Raw genomic sequence first — 19051 nt, 5'->3', positions numbered from 1 at the left:
TGATTTGTAGAGGTTTCCTTTCTAGGAGTCCTTTATATCAAAGAAATCATAGTAGGTTCAGTTTGACTATTTAGTTAACTATCCATTTATTTTTCCCTTCTATCTATTCAATCTATAAATAAATGTAGCTAAATGATCATTTATTACACATATATATCCAGGCTTTATTTTTTTAAACCCTTACTTTTTGTCTTAAAATTGGTAATAGTTCCAAGGCAGAAGAGTGATAAGGGCTTGGCAATTGAGGTTAAGTGACGTGCCCACAGTCACCCAGTTAGCAAGTTTCTGTGAACCCAGGATCTCCTGTCTGCTGGCTCTCTATCCACTGAGTCATCTAGCTACTCATCTCAAGTGGTTTTAAACAAGGGACCATGACATTGTTCTTTAAATATTTTGATAATAGTATTCTCTATAACTGATTTCCTTTGAAATCCTAAACATTCTATTTTTAAAATTTTATTTTGATTTAAATTTATTTTAATAATAATTTTGATGAGTTTTCCAAAATTATGATTCAAATTGTCTCCCTCCCTTCTTCCAGAGATGGCAATAAATTCAATCTGGGTTATACATGTATTATAATGCAAAACATGTTTCCATAGTATTCATTTTGGTAAGCTATGCATTCTATTTTATGCATTTAAAATGTTTTCTTTTAGAAAGGAATCTGTGGTCCATGACATAAGAAAGATTAAGAATCTCTGGCAAACACACATATCTGCATGCATATAAATATATATTTAACATTAACATCTTATATGTGGGCATATAAATGTATATGTATATGTATATAACATTAACATCTTACCCAGCTCAGATTTTCTCCATACCAAACACAGGATATTTCTGAAGCTTAAACTATTCATAGATCAATTCTTAACTCCTTTTCCAAATGAGAAGTCTTTTACATTTTCTGCTGAAACACTGAGGGTATTGGTTTCTATAGTTACACAGCTGAGCTGCAGAATACATTTATTTCCAGCTAAGTGCACGATATCTCTGTGGATACAGTGGGACCAAATCTTTCAAAGGTAATTGTTGACATTAAAACCTAAGAACTACCATAATTTTGCACTTGCATACGAACAACTAGGATAGGAAAGGGAGAAAATGAAGGTTTAAGTCAGCATAATCTGCCAAATGGAATCAAGATCAGAGGGGAAATTGTTGGCTCCAAAATTTCTCTGCTTCTCTCCGATTTAACCCAGGTGTGTGTGTTGATCAAATCAGCCTCTTTCCCATTCTCCAAAAATGTCACTCAGAGCATTTACATTATTCTGGACTCTTTTCATAAATGAGCCTTCTTAATGAGGAGTGATGGATACTGCTTCATTATGTCCTAATAAAATAACTCTCTCATTTAGAGAGGCCACCAATGCTTTTAATCACACATCACTGAGATATTCAATCCAACAAAATTCCAACAAGCACCTCTTAGCAGCCTAGTAGTGGGGCATGTAGATGGTTCAGTAGATTGAGAGCCAGGTCTAGAGATGGTATTCAAATTTGACTGCAGATACTTTTTAGCTGTGTGACCTTGGGCAAGTCTCTTAACTTCATTTTCCTAGACTTTACCATTCTTCTGTCAAACAAATAATTTAGTATTGATTACAAGATAGAAGGTAAAGGTTAAAAAAAAAAAGGCCAGTAATGTTGTGAATAGCATCCTGGACTTGGAGTAGGAAGTCTCAGTTTTTTTTTTTTTTATCCGCTAAATAGAGTTTAAAATACCCACAGTTTGAACCAAGGGGAATTTTGAGGTGAGGAAAGAATATTTTATAAACTTCCTTGTGAACCGTTAGTTAATAAGAGCATGAAAGGAAGGAAGGAGACAAGCATTTATTAAGCACCTGCTATGTGTGAGATGCTGTGCTAAGAGCATTGATCCTGAAAGGCCAATTGAATCAGCAGGGGAGGGGGCTCTCAGAGCTCTCAGCCCTCAGACCATCACATCATCCCCCCAAGCCTACCTAAATTAGATAAGAAAAATGAGCAAACAATAAAAAAGCACCTAACTCTAAAGAATTGTATGAAGACAGAGCAAGGTACAGACATGGAAGGGGACAGTGAAAGCAAAGGAAACACACTCAAAGTCCAAAAGAAAAAATATGGATTTAGACAAAGGTTCTGGAAGAACTCAAAAAAGACTTCAAAAACCAATTAAGAGAGGCAGAGGAAAAAGGGGAAAGAGAAATGAAAGTGATGCAAGGAGAAAGGAAAGTAATGCAAGAAGAAATAGGCCAATTGAAAAAAGGAAAACCAAAAACTGGCAGAGGGAAATCAAGCCTTAAAAATCTGAAATGACCCTCCAGAAACTAATGATTTAGTAAGAAATCAAGAAAAAATAAAGCAGAATCAAATAATGAAAAAATAGAGGAGAACATGAAATATCTTATTGGAAAAAAAACAACTAAGCAAGAAAATAGATCTGAGAGACAATTTGAGAATTACTGGACTACCTGAAAGCCATGATCAAGAAAAAAACTTGGATCTCATATTACAAGAAATGATCAAAGATCATTGCCCAGTGATCCTTGAGCAACAAAATAAAATTGAAATTGACAGAATTTACAGATCACAAAGAAATCCTCAAATGACAAATTCCAGGAATGTAATAGCTAAATTCAAGAGCCATGAAGCCAAGGGAAAAATACTTCAAACAGCCAGAAATAAACAATTCAAATGCCCAAACAAAACAAATTCAATTGGAACTACAATCAGGATCACATAGGACCTAGTGGCTCCTGCATTAAAGAATCTAAAAGCATGAAATATGATATTCAGGAAGGCAAAAGATTTTGGTTTATAACTCAGAGTCACCTATCCAGCAAAACTGAGTATAATACTTTTAGGGGAAAAAGTGGATATTCAATAAGATAGAAGATTTCCAAGCATTTCTGAGGAATAATTCAGACCTAAATTAAAAAATCTGAATTCCAACTACAAGACAAGAGAAGCTAAAAAAGTGTACACAGAAGAAGGGAGGAAAAAAAGGAATGGTAGTACTATCAAGAATCTTGATCCTCCTTCCACCTTATTACTTAATCCCAATTGCAAAGTCCCTTAACCTTTCTTCTGCCTTGGAGCCAATACTTTTATTGATTCAAAGACAAAAGGTAAGGGTTTAAAATGTTTTTTTATTTCAAAATGTTATAATCATTTTTAAAACTCTATACATAGTCAAATAAAAAGTAACTTGCCAGTTATGAATGTTAGGAATAATATATGTTGAAGATCTAATTAATATCTCAAAGTTTTGGCAATGTTAGGTTAATCACTAATGATAGCAATGATCTTGAGTGAAACCATATAGAGCAACAGAAATTCATGACAAATAAGAAGCTAAGGTTGGGTTTGGGTTTTTCTTTTTTTAATCTATGAATATTCTGACAATTCTTGGTTGAACTTGAATAAACCAAGACCAATTTGTGGTTTGAAGGGGATATCATATGAGCAGATCTTGTAGGTGAGGGGAGGGCAAACTGCTATATTTTTTAGATAATCTCCAACTCAAAAAGACTAATAATATAGATTAACCAAATGCATGATCCATCTACAATGTGGTTTAGATAAAAGTAAAGCAATTAGCAGTTGGCTTAAACCAAAAAGGATGATAAGTTAATTTCAGCATTAAACTCAAATTGGGGTTATGTAAACTCTCCAAATCAGCAGTTTCTGCTGCTCCATTTTAACAAGTTTATTAAAGGGCTTTCTTTGGAAATTGCCCAGTCATAAGGCTATAGATTCCATAACTTTCCCTTCTGAATGAGTCCTGCTACATCACACAAGTGATCATGTCTTCTGTGATAGGAACTTAATGTTAATAAAAGGAGACCTGTGAAGTACCTGTGAAGGAAAATGAGAGGAAAGAAAAAATCTTTCCTTTGGTGTTTAGTTTAAAGCCAAAGTTAAAGTATAGTACATAAGAGTTCTGAGCTAGAATTTAGGCAGATATGAATCTGAATCTTGCTTCAGACAGGTTGTGACTATGGGCAAGTTATTGAATCTCACTATGCCTCAGTTCTCCCATCTGTAAATTGAGGATAATATCACTCATCTCCTAGAGTTGTTGTGAAGATTAAATAAGAAGTATAAAATGCTTTGCAAACTTTTGTGAATTTCAAAATTATTCCACCCTAATCAGACCATTCTTTAGAGGATGTGATTAAGCTATTTCCTGATCAGAAACACTGGAGATACTTGGAATAACAGAATCAGGTCTTGAAACTCTACATTCTCCACCCTACTCAATTTAACAAGATTTTGAAGGTCTGCATCAAACTCAAGATTTAATTATCTGAGGAGATGGCCTTCAACAGACATGTGCAAAAAAAGGACAGACCTCTGGGCTGTCCTAAGTCAAGCTAAGTCCTCATTGGTACAGATGAGATGCAGAAAAATGATGTACATACATCCATATAAGGCACGGCCCTTCTTGGCCCTTCCTCTTTCCCTGGAGAGATGACTGGCTGACAGCGTGCTAAGTGCTAAGCATGGTAAGTTTTGCCCTGGAGCTGATTTCAGGTTCAGGCATCTTAGCTGAGCCTCTTTGGAGGTCAGTCTGATTCCTTCCTCCTTCATACTCCAAACCCTTACTCCCTTATCTCCTGATCTCCCCGCCCGATATTAATTGGGAGAGGGAGAGAAAAAAACCTATTCCTTCTTCTTCCTTCTTAATCTTCTCCACTGTCAATTAAATCACCATAAAAGTTGGCAGCTAAGTTGGGTATTTTATTATTTGGGATTTCCCTTGGCGACCATTTAAATTTAGATTTTCTCAGTCTCAACCATAATTTCACCCTTTACTACATTGTACTTGTTGATGTTATTACTTGTCATATCTGGTGATGAATTTTGGCTACCAGTTCCAGCAAGACAACATCAAGGATGGAGGACAGATCGGAATATACAGTCAGCTGAGTTAGTTGTTGCTGTAAGCACACCACATTGGCATGGAGATATAGCCACAAATTCAGGGCAGAAATCTCTAAGCCCAAGGATCTGTGTTTAGTGACCTCTGCCTTGGAATGCTGGCCCAGATTGACAGCAGAAACTCTTGAGTACCCAGTCCATGATGGGAGGAAGGATATACAAAATCTCTTGATGGTACCATGAGAAAATCAATCGAGTGCTTAATATACTTTGGGCACTGGGCAAAGTACTGAATATAAAAGGGGAAAAGGAAACAGTCCCTGAAAAAGGAGCAGTTCTGCCTATTGGCAGGCTAGATGTATTGGAGGCATTATGACAAAACACTGGGAAAATGTCACTTAGCAAGGATGATGTATAAGATCTAAATCACTTGATTAACAGATTGTGTCCCTCCAACAATGTCTATTGCAGAATGTCACAAAGTTTGGATCAGAAGTAGCCGGCTTGAAGGCCAAAAAGCTTTATGAGATGAACCAGTGGCCCAGTTATTCAGACAAAGATGTAGATATTATGCATGGAAGTTCCCATTCCTATGTTCAACTGAGTTTGACAACTATTGGTCATAGACCTACTATGTACTATGAATTGAGTTTACATAGATAGATATATGGCAGAGGCCCTCTTCTGAAGAAAATGCAATTAAATATATATATATATATATATATATATATATATATATATAATATATACACAAATATATAGAAATAATGCCAAATTGACATGTACATATATATTATATACCATATTTACAAACATATGTATGTATAGATAGATTGACATGTAGAGTAAGATTAATGATTCTTGCTAAAGAAATGGCCGAAAAGAAGTTGATTAGGGAGAAATTACTTTCCTATTTGGCGGATGAAGATGGGTTCAGAATATCTTAAAGGTAGAGAAATCATTTACGTTGGGCTTTAAAGGGAGGTCCTTTAAAATATAGAAATGAAGAGAAGTTCAATCCAGACAGTATGATCAAAGGCAAAGTGATGACAGAGGGCAGAGCAAATATGGGGGACAGAGAGTGGTCCAGATGGGAATATATGTGAAAGAAACGAGATGATCCTGGAAAAGTTTATTGTGGAAGGCTTCAAAGCCTATGATGCTTCTTCTTGTTCAGTTGTTTTTCACTTATGCCTGACTCTTCATGATCCCATTTGGGATTTTGTTGGGAAAGATACTGGAGGAGTTTGCCCTTTCTTTCTCTATCTGAGTTTACAGATGAGGAAACTGAGGCAAACAGAGTGAGGTAACAGGTCCAGGGCCACTTAGCTAGTAAGATTTGAACTCAGGAAGATGTTTTTTTCCTAACTCCAGGCTCTATCCATTGTGCCACTAGTTGCCCTAATGATGCTATGACAGAACTATTATAGGATAGCCAATACTGGGACTATCACAATAAAAAGAAGCCTAAATGTGTAGGAATCCCTTTATGTTCTCTTTGTTGTACTTATCATAAATATCATCCTTCAGTCTATCAACAAACATTTACTAAGTGCCCACTATATGCCAGGCACTGTAATGGGTGCTGTGGATACAAATACAAAGCATTAAATAATCCCTATTTACAAAGAGCTCACATTCTAATGGGGGAAAATCTCCTTATTTAAAAAAAATAGTCAAAAGAAATATGTATAATCAGTTATTTTCTGAGGTAATTTTTAAATAAAAAATTTAACTCAAACTAAAATATTTCAATATAATAAAATGACTTGGGGGAGACAAGTATATTAGAAGACAGCAGTGGGGGAGGTGGGTAAACAGCTGCTGACATGGAGGAAACTGAGGCAGTTTTGACATAGCAAAATATGCCTTCAAGAAACATTTCCAGAGGGCAGAACAAGAAACAAGGAGCAAACAAGGAGAATAAGATGCTAGAAGGCAGATTTGAGGCTCAATGTAAAATATAGATTTGGAGCTAGGAGGGATCTTAAAAATCATTCAATCCAATTCTTTCATTTTACAAATAAGTAAAGAGGAATAGTTTTCTTACAAGCAGACTTCTAAGTGGAATAGACAGCTTCAGGAAGCTTTGGGTTCCCTAGCATTGCTAGTCTTTAAGCTGTGGTGAGAACTTCTCATTATACATAACTTATTTATTATTATCAAGGAAAGGAGAACTGCTAAAGATTTTCAAAAGAGGAGCATTGCCATAGTACTATCAGTTCACCAAGAGCAGGGATTAGGATTTATTTTTGTTTTGGACTCTTTTTATACTCCCAATGCGGGGTACATAGTAGGTGCTTAAAACTTGCTTCTTGCCTGACTGATTGTATTAGATATATTCCTTAGGCAAATTGTTAGAAGATGTTACAAAGGAGTTAAAAGGGAAGGACAGTGGAGATTAATTAGGCATGTATTATATGAATGTAAGTAAACCAATATTAAAGATCAGATTCAGGTCATTAAAATGGGAATGAAAGGTGGAGAAAGTATGGATTCCAGAATTTTTGTAGAGTTGAAATCAATGAGACTTGACCACTGGTTGGATGTGGTGGGAGGATGATAAAATTGTCCAAGGAGTCTGAAATTCTGAGCCTTAAAGGCTTAAAAGATGGTAGACCCATTGGCAGAAAGAAAAGAAATCATGGTGGATGATGAGGGAGTCAAATATGAATAAACTAAGAGCTTCTATTTCTCAAGTGCTTTAAGGTATATAGAGTACTTTCTTACAATAAGCCAATGAGGGAGAAAATATACGTGTAACGCAAATTATTCTTGGTTTAAAGAGCAGGAAACCAAGACTCTCCATAAGAAAGACAGTGACTTGTCCCAAGTCACAAAACTAGCTAATAGTTGCCCAAGAAAAGTCAAGGTTTGATTCTAAGTCTCCCGACTCCTGCTCCAGCATTCTTTGCATTACATGTTGAAATAACCATCTCTCAAAGAAAGTCAAATGGTCAATATTTTGGAGTCTAATTTCAATGAAAGTTTAAAAAAATGATGTAGCCATGTTTAGCACAACATAATCAGTTCCAGTCACTGGTGAAAAGACCAGATTTTCATGGGTTGGGGGTATTAAAAAGGACACACATCTTCTGAGACTAGCATTTAATTTACCTTTTTATTTCTTTTAAAACACTGAATTATTTATTCCAGAGTCAACCATGGCCAACCATCCCACCTCCCTACAGCTAAACCCTTAATTACTATTACTGACCTATTTTATTCATTTCCCCAGGATTGAAAGTATATGGAAAAGGAACCAATTTAGGATGTGGAACAGTGAAAACAAAGCTAGGTCCAATAGAGGTGTATGTTTTTTTTTGACAAGTCAGGCAGAATAAATCACTTTAAGCTGTGTGCCCTAAGGGATTCTTCAGAAGAACAAGCCTTTAGTTGTTCAACCTTAAAAAATGTTTGTAGAAGACATTTCATGTGTATTTTCCATCCTCAAATTGTCCTTTAGATAAGATAAGAGAAAAATAAGAAAAATCCCTATGTCTATAAAATTAGGTATATTTAAAAAGAACTTATCAACCTGACATTGCCTTAAATATTTTTTTCTATAAAATAAGATACTATTTGAAGAGATGATAGAATTTTTTAAACTAGAGATGATAGCACAGTCCTCATCTCTGCCTGTTGGAATTTGACCCACCCAGCCCAGCCCTAATGTCAACTTCTCCAGAAAACTTTATTTGACTCAACCAGTTGGAAACAAGTTTTTCTTCTTAATACATCTAGCACATTGCTTGTGTCTCTCTTAGGTAGTTATCTTGGTTTATTTTTTATTTATATTTATTGAGAAGGTTGGAGTGGGGCATGCAACCACTTCTGAAGTCATAGACCTGCTGAAGTGTAGAAAAAGAAGTGGGGATGGGAAACAAGATGGTGGAAAGGAAATTTGGAATTCATATTGGGTTCAAATCCAAGCTCTGCTTCTTACTGTTAGACAAATTACTTAATCCCTTTGGGCCTCAGTTTCCTAATATTTCTCCACATAAGTACATGCTATCTATTTTATTAGAATGTGAGCTCCTTGAGGCAGAAGATGTTTCTTTGTTGTTTTTAGACTCCTGTTCTTAGAAGAGTATCTGGAATACAGTATTCACTAAAGGTTTATTGATTAATTATAGTGAGGGTAGTGCGATTTTTATATTTATATTCTTTATTTTCTCTAATATTTATATTGTCTTAGGTTTCCTTCAGCTTTCAGTTTATGACTTTATCATATGCTGAATGGTGTCATGGGGGACAAATAATTCTATCCTTGTTAGTAATAAAAACCTGGGTTCTAATCCTATCTTAAACACCCAACTGTATAACTTAACTTTTCTTTGTTGCCTCGCACCTCCCTATAGTTGCCAAAGGTGAAGTTGTTGGGAAGAGAGTGCTCTGCAAACCTTAGAGCAGTATATAATGTAAAAAATAAAGGCAGTATATAATATAAGTTATTATTCTCATCTTTCCATCCATAGAAACAATACAAGGTTATATAATGAGTTTGCTGTTTTGTTAATTTAATTATGCCTGACTTTTTTTTTTTAACCCTTTTGGTAAGGCAGATGGGGAGGAGCTAGGCAAAAAAAGTTAAGTGACTTGCCTAGAGTCACATGACTAGGAAGTGTTTGAGTCCAGATTTCAGTACTCCCAACTCCAGACCTGGTGCTCACCATTGTGTCATTTAGCTGCATGTCATATCTAATCTTCATGACCTTTTTGGGGATTTGATGACAAAGATACTGGAGTGCTTTGTTATTTCTTTCTCCAGTTCATTTAACTGATGCATAACTGAGTCAAACATTAAATGATTTCCTCAGGTTTTTATTGCTAGTGAATGTCTAAGGCCAGATTTGAACTTAGAAACTCCTGACTTCAAGGCCAGCACCCCATCCACTGTAGCACCCAACTGCCCTAACATACATTGAGTAAGTACTTTTAAAATGTTTATAGAAATGGATTAAATTGAATTAATTCTATTCTAAGGAAGGTGGAAAAAACAGATTTTGTGTCTGAGAAAGACTAATGCATTTCCATTATTTTGTTTGGAATAAAGCATTTAATTAGTTTGTTTTTAGCAAAAATTCTCTCTACCTAGAACCCTGGCCAAAATGCTAAAACAAGAAATAGGACTGAGAAATATGAGGAATATATTCTGACAACTGTAGCCTCCAGAGATTTGGAAATGGCCATGACTTAATAGGCCCAACTGTTTCCCTCTGCTTTCTTTTCTGCTTCCCATCTGCTCCTTTGGGCTCAGTTCAGATATATAGTGAGGATGAGATGGGGGTAGGTAGTTTGCCAACAGTCTTTTCTTCTCCCTTTTCTACTGAGTTACTTGAGAGGCAGGGTCAATGCTGTGCTAATATCACTCATTTTGGATCTTGCCAGTTATTCTTATATATCATGCATCATTCCCAAGAAGACACAGATCATGGAAACAGCTGGATCAAGGCAATGGACATATCAATAAAAGAGGTCAGAAAGGAAATGTACAGAGAAAGACACTGCATTAGAATCCAGGATATCTGGGTTCTAGGAATTATTGGTTGGTACTTATGTGACTCTTGGAAAGTCATTCCACATCTATGGGCCTCAGTTTCTTAACCTGCAAAATGAGTGTTGGATGAGATATTCCTTAAGGACCCTTCAACTCTAAATATGTAATCCTGCAAAATAATGGTATCATTACAGAGATTTATCTAGTTGTGGTCTTCAGATACTAAAGACAAAATTAAATGATGGTCCCTCATTTGTAAATAAGATATTAATCTAGGAAGAGGGCAGTCATGGAAGAAGTCTAATGACAAATTGTTTTCAAACTCCATTTAATCAATAAGACTTAAGGGCCTGGAAACTTAGCCAGAATCCCAGGAGAAAATTGGACCGTAATTCTTTCTCAGCTATAAATTCTGGCTTTTTTCTGGTCTACTGCATCCATCATAAAATAAAACAGAAATGGATACTGAAATTTGATTTACAATTCCAAATTCATTTCCCCTGATCCAGCTTTACTGTGCCTGCGAAAAGTGGTTCTCATCCAAGAAGTCAGAGAAATGGCAAATCAGACAGCTGGACAATGATCATCAGAGGCAGTTGAAAAATGATTTCACTCAGAAAACTGCTGAGAGCTCTTCAGAGGAAAGAAGTCCTATGAGTGCAAAGTGTAATTTGTGCTATTACTAGTTTGAGGGTGATTGCTCCCCAAAGAATATGTTGGGATGAAGGATAAAGCCATACAGCCCAAAGACCCTTGACAAATACTTCATAGAGTTTGAGAATCTTGAGAATGAAAGGTATCTCAGAGGTCATCTTATCCAATTCGCACCCAACAAGAACCTTCTCTGCAACATAAGTGAGGAGAGGTCAGCTGTGTTTGCTTGGAAATCTCTGAGGAAACATCTAAAACCTCCCCAATAAGCCCATTTCGCCTTCAGAGATCTTTGATTCTTAGGAAGTCTTTCTCTTTATGAATCATAAATCTACCCCTCTGTAAACTCTAGTTCTATTATTGTCTGGGGTCAAATAAAACAGATACAACCCTGCTTTCATATTTCTAATACAGGAAAACAGTTACTTTTTCTTTCCTCCAGGGCTAAACATTTCCAGTTCCAAGTAATTCTCAAGTGGTAGGACTTAGAATCTGACCCTCTCCTGATCACTCTCCTCTGGGCATTGTCATTCTTATAATTTAGTGTCTCCGAATAAACACAATACTCTGGAAAGGCCACATTAGGGCAGAGTAGAGAGGGCTTGCTTCTTCCCTGATCTCAGACACTATGTCTCTCTTCATGTGGTCTAGGATCATATTAGCTGTTGTGACTGCTATATGACATTATTCGCTCATGAACTGCTACTTAGCCATGTGTCTACCATCTTGTACTTGTGAAGTTAGCTTTTTTAAACACCAGTACGAGACTATATGTGAACACAGACAAATACTGAAGAGAGTTCTATTATCACAAGTTTATTGTGTCTGGTAGAGAGCTAATATTTTATGCTTTATAAAATTTTTCCATGCCAAATGTACAGAGGTCACTTCTTACTATTGACTTATGTGTACAGTACCCTTTGTGAGGTTGGGCAGAGACTCATTTTTACTTTTTATTTCTCAGGTGGAGAAAATTCATGGAGAAATTCAATAAAGAAACTAAAATCCAGATTTATATTTCTTCAGTTCATGACTTAACTTTGGAGAGCTCACATAGGGTTCAGAGCTGGAAGGGACCTTGGGAGGTCATCTTTACCAACCCCTAAATTTTATAAATGAAGAGACCCTCAGAGAGCTTAAAAATCTTACCCAAAGACACATAGTGATAGAGTCAGGATATGAACCCAGGTCCTCTGAAACTCTGATACTACACTTCCTTAAGACAAAGACAAAGGAACAACGTTGAGAATGGCTTGCTCCATTGTGTGTTGGTGGGGCATCTCAATCCAATTGAACAATTTAGTCAACAAATATTAAATGTCCATTATAGGACATGACACTGTGGGGTTTGGGGAATACAAAACCATTCTAATGACTTACTTTCCCAGTTGTTATTAGCTGATATTCAGTTGCTTTATTCTAAGTCTGCAGCATATGTGAGATTTGAGTTGTCTTTCTCTCTTCCCTGTTTCTCATGGCAAGAAGCTTAACTTTGTGTTTGCTATGTTAGGCTACGATTGTTTTATTCTATCCTGATCTTGGAATGCTTGAGAGGGAGAAACGTGCAAAACTCATTATACCAAGAAATGAGGGTCATGGTATCATGCCTCAGTTATGCCTTTAGAACTAACTCCCAAAATGTAGTTGAAACATCCCAATAGATGATATTCAGAGATAACACAAAACTCTGACTCCAGATGATAGAGCCAATATTCTTCCCTTTCTCCCCTCCTCTCTCTCCTTTTCCCATTCCTTTGTCTTTTTCCTTCCTTCCTTGCCCTTCTATTCCCTCTCTTCCTCTCTCTTATCACTTTCATCCTACATTTTTCCTTCTTTCTTCCCATCCCTTCTCTTCCTGACTCTTTCTTTTAAGTTGATATAGTAGAAAGAACATTCAACCTGAAATCAGATCACAGAGGAGTTGGGTTTGAATCTTGACTCTGACTTAATACCCATGTGCCTTTGGCAAATCACCTAACCCTTTTTGGACTCTGTTGTTTTTTTTTTCTCCATAAAATAAGGCTGGATCAGTTAATTTCTAAAATAACCTCCAAGTTTCCTTCTAGCTCCAAATCTATGATACTACGCCCCTATGACCTAAAGCTACTTTTGGTTCTAAATCCTATGAAAAAAAATTTAACTTCATCATTTTAGAGTAAGAAACTGAAGGTTGGGTAGGAGCAGAGGCTTGCTTCAGATCACATATCTCATTAGTGGCTGAGTCAGGGCCAGAACACTTCTAGTCTTTTACTCCAGCACTCCTCCTATACTACTGTTCCTTAAGAAAATAGAGAAATCAGGGCAGATGTATCTCTTTATTTTCATTCTAGCCCAGTATTGTAGTCAAAATAATGCCAGAGAGAAATAGGCACAGAGCCCTGTGGCCCAGCCTTCTCTGGTAGAGCTGAGTGAGTTTGAAATCTAATCTAGCATCTCAGTTCAGATCTGGGCTTATATTAGTTAAATTCTGATAAGCCCTTCCATATAGTAGTCCTGCACCTCCTGCTTACATGAATAATCTACTTAAAGGCATTTCAGAAATCAGTGTGTTACGGATGGGGAAATGGTCTGGTAGCATTCTAAAAATACAAAACCAGCTTTGGGGAATAAACTGATTGTTTTAAACAATATCACCCCTGACTTTCCTTTCATTGGTTTTCTTCAATGTCTGAATACTAAATTCCTCTTGAGAGAAAAGTTTCCCTCTCAAAAAGATAATTAGGAGCCAGTAGGGCCCCAATTCAAGTCATCTACTTGCCTCTGGGATAGGGATTGTTGTAATTGTTGTAATGCCTTGGGTCCCTCTGTTACTATGGTAAAAGGCATATGGCCCCCTTCTCAGATTTGTGTTTTTATTAAATACATATGAAATGCTAGTAAGGACAACATGGTGTGGTGGATAAGGAGAGCACTAGGCTTAGAATCAGTTAGACTCATCTTCATGAGTTCAAATCTGGCCTCAGTTAACTGAGCAAATCACTTAACTCTGCCTCAATTTTCTCATCTATAAAATGAGCCAGAGAAGAAAATGGCAAAGCACTCCAGTATCTTTACCAAATAAAAACCTCAAAGGGGTTCATGAAGAGTCACATATGACTGAAAAATTATTAGAAATACATAGGATAACAAAGGAGAATATTTTGAAATATAATTATGAAGTTTCTTAAAAAGTTCAGAGCCCAGATTAAGGATCCTTACTCTAGGAGTTTTTCCTAGTTTCTTAAATTCCTGGTCAAGCAGGACACCAAGGGAGGAAAACTGTCAGCCCGTTAATAGTGATGGTTTCTGACTACACAATGCCAAAGATGAGGATGAAAATCAAAGGGAAACAAAGTCTGAACAGGTTGTTATTTATAAATAGACAGCTATGATTTGGGTCCTCTAGAGAAAACATCTGACTTTCTGGTAGAATTTAAAGTATCTGTATTCCAACATTGGTACCATCATATATGAACATAGAACCTCAGGATCCTGATTAAACAACATCCCATCTTTCATCTCTACATTTTGCACAGGTTGTTTTACACACCTGGAATATATTCTCTTCTCAACTTCTTAGAAACCCTACCTTCCTTTGAAGAACAGTTCAAACATCATATATAGGATGGCCTATAGGAGGCCTTTCTTGGTCCATCAAGTGGTTGATGCACCTCTCCAGCAAATAACTATTCTGTGTTCACTTACATCCCAGTGGATAGGGTGCTGGTCTTGGTCTTTTTGTGAGCTCAAATATAGCCTCAGACACTTTGGCCACATCATTTAACCCTGTTTGCCTCTGTTTCCTTATCTGTAAAATGAATTGGAGAAGGAAACAGCAAACCACTCTAGTATATTTGACAAGAAAATCCCAAATGGGGTCACAAAGCATTGGACATAGCAGAAATACCTAAATAACATGTGAACGTGTTATTAATCTCCATATAATTTAACCTCTTTGAGAGAAGGAATGGTTTCATTATTATTTATTACTTAGCATTTCTGGCATAGAGTAGGTGCTTAATAAATGCATACTAATGATGATATATTTATAACCCAGATCAAATTTCTTACCAGGGTAAAAGGGAATTCTTTGTTCTCTTTGAGTTTACAATTGTGAAAGGGAATGCTTTATTCCTTTTGTCTATTTTGAGTTAACACTTTGGTTAACAATAACTTAAGTACCCCTTTAGTACATCACTAGATTGTGAAGACAAGATTAACTTTCCTTTGTCTACTTTTGAATTGAATCAACAAAAGCTTGAACACCCTACTTAGCACTAGGTGGAGGAGCTCTCCACTCTTTAAACTCAATCAGCCAGGAAATGAGAATTCACACCTCAGTCAGTCAGGAATCTGTGAACTCTTTTGATGAGTATTCACCTCTCTAGAAGGTAAGGAGTGGTTCCCACAAACAATTCCCTGGGAAATGCTGGGCAAAAAATTGTCTCCTCTCCTTGTGAAAAGAGGAGGAGACAAGAAGCTACTTTATAAAAGGCTCTGAATTTCAAAGGCTGGGGAAGTTGACTCCAAGAAGGAAAGTGGGTTTCAAGAAGGAGTTGAGCTTAAAGAAGGAAGTCAGCTTTAAGAAGAAGATTGGCTCAAGGAAGAAAGTCAGCCTCAGGAGTCAATTTCAGCTCCAGTCATTGTCTTGACCTGCTTCATAGAGGGAACTTGGGTGAGTAAATAGCTGGCTTTCTCTTCCTGTCTTTTGGAGAGTTTTAATTCTGGCTGAAGGTCAAGTCCTGGCTGAGTTCAGCAACAGAGAAATATTTACTTAGATAGGCTAATGTCTTCTCTACCCTTTTGTATTCATCTGCTTTTACCCTTTCCACCTCTTTTGTAAATAAAAATTATTAAAGTCATTTTGACTTTGAGGCAATAATACTTTGAATCAGCAACCAACATTATTATTTATAATTTTCTTATATTTTAGTCACACCATTAAAATTTAATTCCTACCCCACGTCCAAGAGAAGAGAGGAAGGGGAGGAATGGAGACAATTTGGATCTTATCATTTTGGAAAATGTATATTGAAAATTGTTATTATATGTAATTGGGAAAATAAAATATCTTTGAATAAAATTATTTTTAAAAAATGCATGTTAATTTACTGATTTCCCGGCATAGGCTACTATGACCTTGGATTTTCTAAAAAATTCCCTGGTATATTTGCTATGTTTTTTATGAACTTTTCAGAGTTCTAGGAGAGTTAATAAACTGTATACACTGACAAGTTTGTTCTGAAGTACATGCTCTGGAGTGAATTAAATTGCTCCAAATGCTACACAGCAAGGCAGTCTGAGCAGACTGTTTGTTTACCACTTGGTGTCTTGTCAGACCATGAGCTCATAGTCACAAATTTTCATTAAATCCATAATATATGTAGAAAGAGAAAATTTAATTGGTGTCACCTGTCTGGGCTGGCAATTTCCTCTTGGATGAATTCTCAGATTAAATTGGTTCATTTTGGAAATAGTCTCTCTCTCTTTCTCCCTCTCCCTCCATTTATCTCTCTGTCTCTCTCCCCCCTCCCTTCCCTTTCTATTTCTTTTTTTATTTTTTCTCTCTGTTTATGTGGCTCCATTTCTGTGCCTCTCTGTCATCCTAGATTTCTTTCTGTCTCTGTCTCTGTCTCTCAATAGCTCTCTATTTTTTTCTCTCACCCATTCCATAAAAGCTAAGAATCATATGCTATGAAATCAGAAAAGCAATCATTACCTCCTTTTGCTAGGGATGACACCCATCTCTTCACTGTCTCCCTCCAGAGTTACTCTTCGGGCTTGCCACCACTCATCATCAGAAGCATTGATAACGTGGAGAATGTCACCATATTTAAAGCTCAGTCCTTGACTTGGGAGCCCACTGTCTTTGCTCTTGTCATAGTCAAACATGGCTCTGGAGAGGAAAAGAAAGAAAAATGTTCAAAATACATAATGGTGGAGGGGGGGCATTTAGATGGCTCAGTGGATTGAGATTCAGTCTTAGGGATGTGAAGTCTTTGGTTTAAATCTGACCTCAGACACTTTCTAGCTGTACGACCCTGAGTAAGTCACTTATCTCACAGTACCTAGATCTTGTGCCTTGGAATTAATACACAGTATTGGTTCCAAGATGGAAAAAAAAGAGTTAAAAAAAAGAGGACATATGATAATAACTGTGGTTAGAAAGCATACATAGTTTCACTTGGTCTTCATAACACCCCCATGAGGTAGTTATATTAAGTACTATCATTCCATCTTAGAGATAGGTAATCTCATGTTGAGAGAATATCAGTGACTTATCCAAGGTCACGCCACTTATATAAATTCTTAGGTATGAAACTGGATCTTTTGAACCCAACCTCACTGCTCTTTGCATTACTCATCAATCAATCAATCAATCAATATTTATAAAGTACTATAGATTCATAAATAGAAATTCTCAATTTTAAATAGCTGTAATACCAGAGGAGTCAAGCTTGCAACCCATGGGTCTCCTGTACCTCATAACATTATAGACAGTTACTGAACCAGATGAAAATGTGTTTAGGAATTATTTAACAAAATAAATAAAAACACAACGAAACATGGATAATGCTAATTTGTGGTTGTCTAAGTCAAAATATGCCCAAAGGGATTGCTACATGGGGTTTAGTGTTCCTGGTTTTTACTTAAGGTAGCCAACAACTTTCTAGAGATTTCTTTCTTTCCATTTGTCTCTACTACACTGTGTGCCCCAATTTTAACTTTTTTTTTGGTTTGTTTGACTGCCTTCTGCTAAGTGATAGGCTACATTATTCTTGCTTGGAGGTAATCAGGGGAGAAATGTTAAAGAGAATGAAAGGGACAGCAACTCCCTGGGCTTGAGAGGATCTGGGTTCAAATGTGGCCTCAGACACTTCTTAGCTGGGTGACCTTGGGCAAATTATTCAACCCCATTTGCCTAGCTTTTACCCTTCTGCCATAGAGTTGTTACGCAGAAAGAAATTAAGGGTTTTTAAGAAAAGGCAATGAAGATTTTTTAAAAAGAGTGTAAGAAAATATTCTAAATTAATTAAATAAAAAAATTTTAAATAAAAATACTATAAGAATAATGAGTAGACATATTTCTCAGTAGTGTTGTGTGTCATATTAATTTTCTTTGCAAGCCTTCATGTACTATATGGAGTATTCTAAAAAGGTTAGTGCCATTAAATGGCACTTAAATTTAAGCTTCACAAAGACTTTTGGGATACCCTTTATAAACATTAGTTATTATTGTTGTTGTTACTGTTATTATTATAGGTTCAATCAGAAGGATTGAAAGAGCACTGAAATAAAGAACTTTTGGAAGAAATCTCATGAATGTTCCTATTTCCCTACAGAATATTTGAAATTTTCCTTATTTGAGGAATCATCTGAATTAACAACAATAATAATTATCACTAGTATTTATAGTACTTTAAAGTTAAAATATGTTATCTGATTTGATCCTCATAACAATAAGTTAGGTAATATTATCTTCAATTTACAGATAGGGAAACTGGGGCTGAAGTAGGTTAATTGCTCAGACATATAGCCAGTAAGTATGTTGAGGGAGGATTATGACTCATATCTTCCTGACTCCAAGATGAACATAGACTTGTTGTCTCTCATAAAGAGAGTGACACCATTTTTTACAAAGTCTCACTTCAATGCCTTATTACAGCATGAGGGAGACTCTGGGATCCTGAAGTCTATTCCATTAGGGTAGGAACAAGCTCGAAAGGTTTTCTTTTATGGGAACCCAGCGACCAACTTAATATCTACACATTTGTTAAATAAAACATATTCCCTTCCTTGAAAGTGAATCCCTCAAAAGGCTATCCCCTGGATAGGACATATCAAATATACATAGCTAACTTTAATATAAATATTTTAGGTTTTATGATAGGATTATACATTAGGAACTAGAAGACATCTCAGTGGTCATCTAGTTAATCCTCTCATTTTATGAGATGATGATGAATGATGATGAAGAATCTATGGCCCTTTCCGACTCCAAGTCTAGCACTCTTCCTGATACATTATGCAGATAGAAAATGCATAAAA

General features: G+C 36.2%; 1 protein-coding gene across 48 annotated transcripts in view; it reads right to left on the bottom strand.

Moving 5' to 3' along the window:
* Positions 1-19051, bottom strand: part of DLG2 (discs large MAGUK scaffold protein 2) — a 2177398-nt gene that overhangs the window by 76174 nt on the left and 2082173 nt on the right. For all 48 annotated transcript variants that reach the window (XM_056825173.1, XM_056825188.1, XM_056825175.1 and 45 more), the window contains one exon: positions 16722-16898. In XM_056825173.1, the coding sequence (XP_056681151.1) occupies positions 16722-16898 (177 nt within the window). The remainder of the gene's footprint in view (positions 1-16721; positions 16899-19051) is intronic.

The sequence above is a fragment of the Monodelphis domestica genome, chromosome 4 (assembly GCF_027887165.1).
Source record: "Monodelphis domestica isolate mMonDom1 chromosome 4, mMonDom1.pri, whole genome shotgun sequence".
NCBI classification, from domain to species: domain Eukaryota; kingdom Metazoa; phylum Chordata; class Mammalia; order Didelphimorphia; family Didelphidae; genus Monodelphis; species Monodelphis domestica.
Note: the sequence above shows the minus strand (reverse complement) of the source record. Positions and strands in the feature narration are given on the sequence as shown.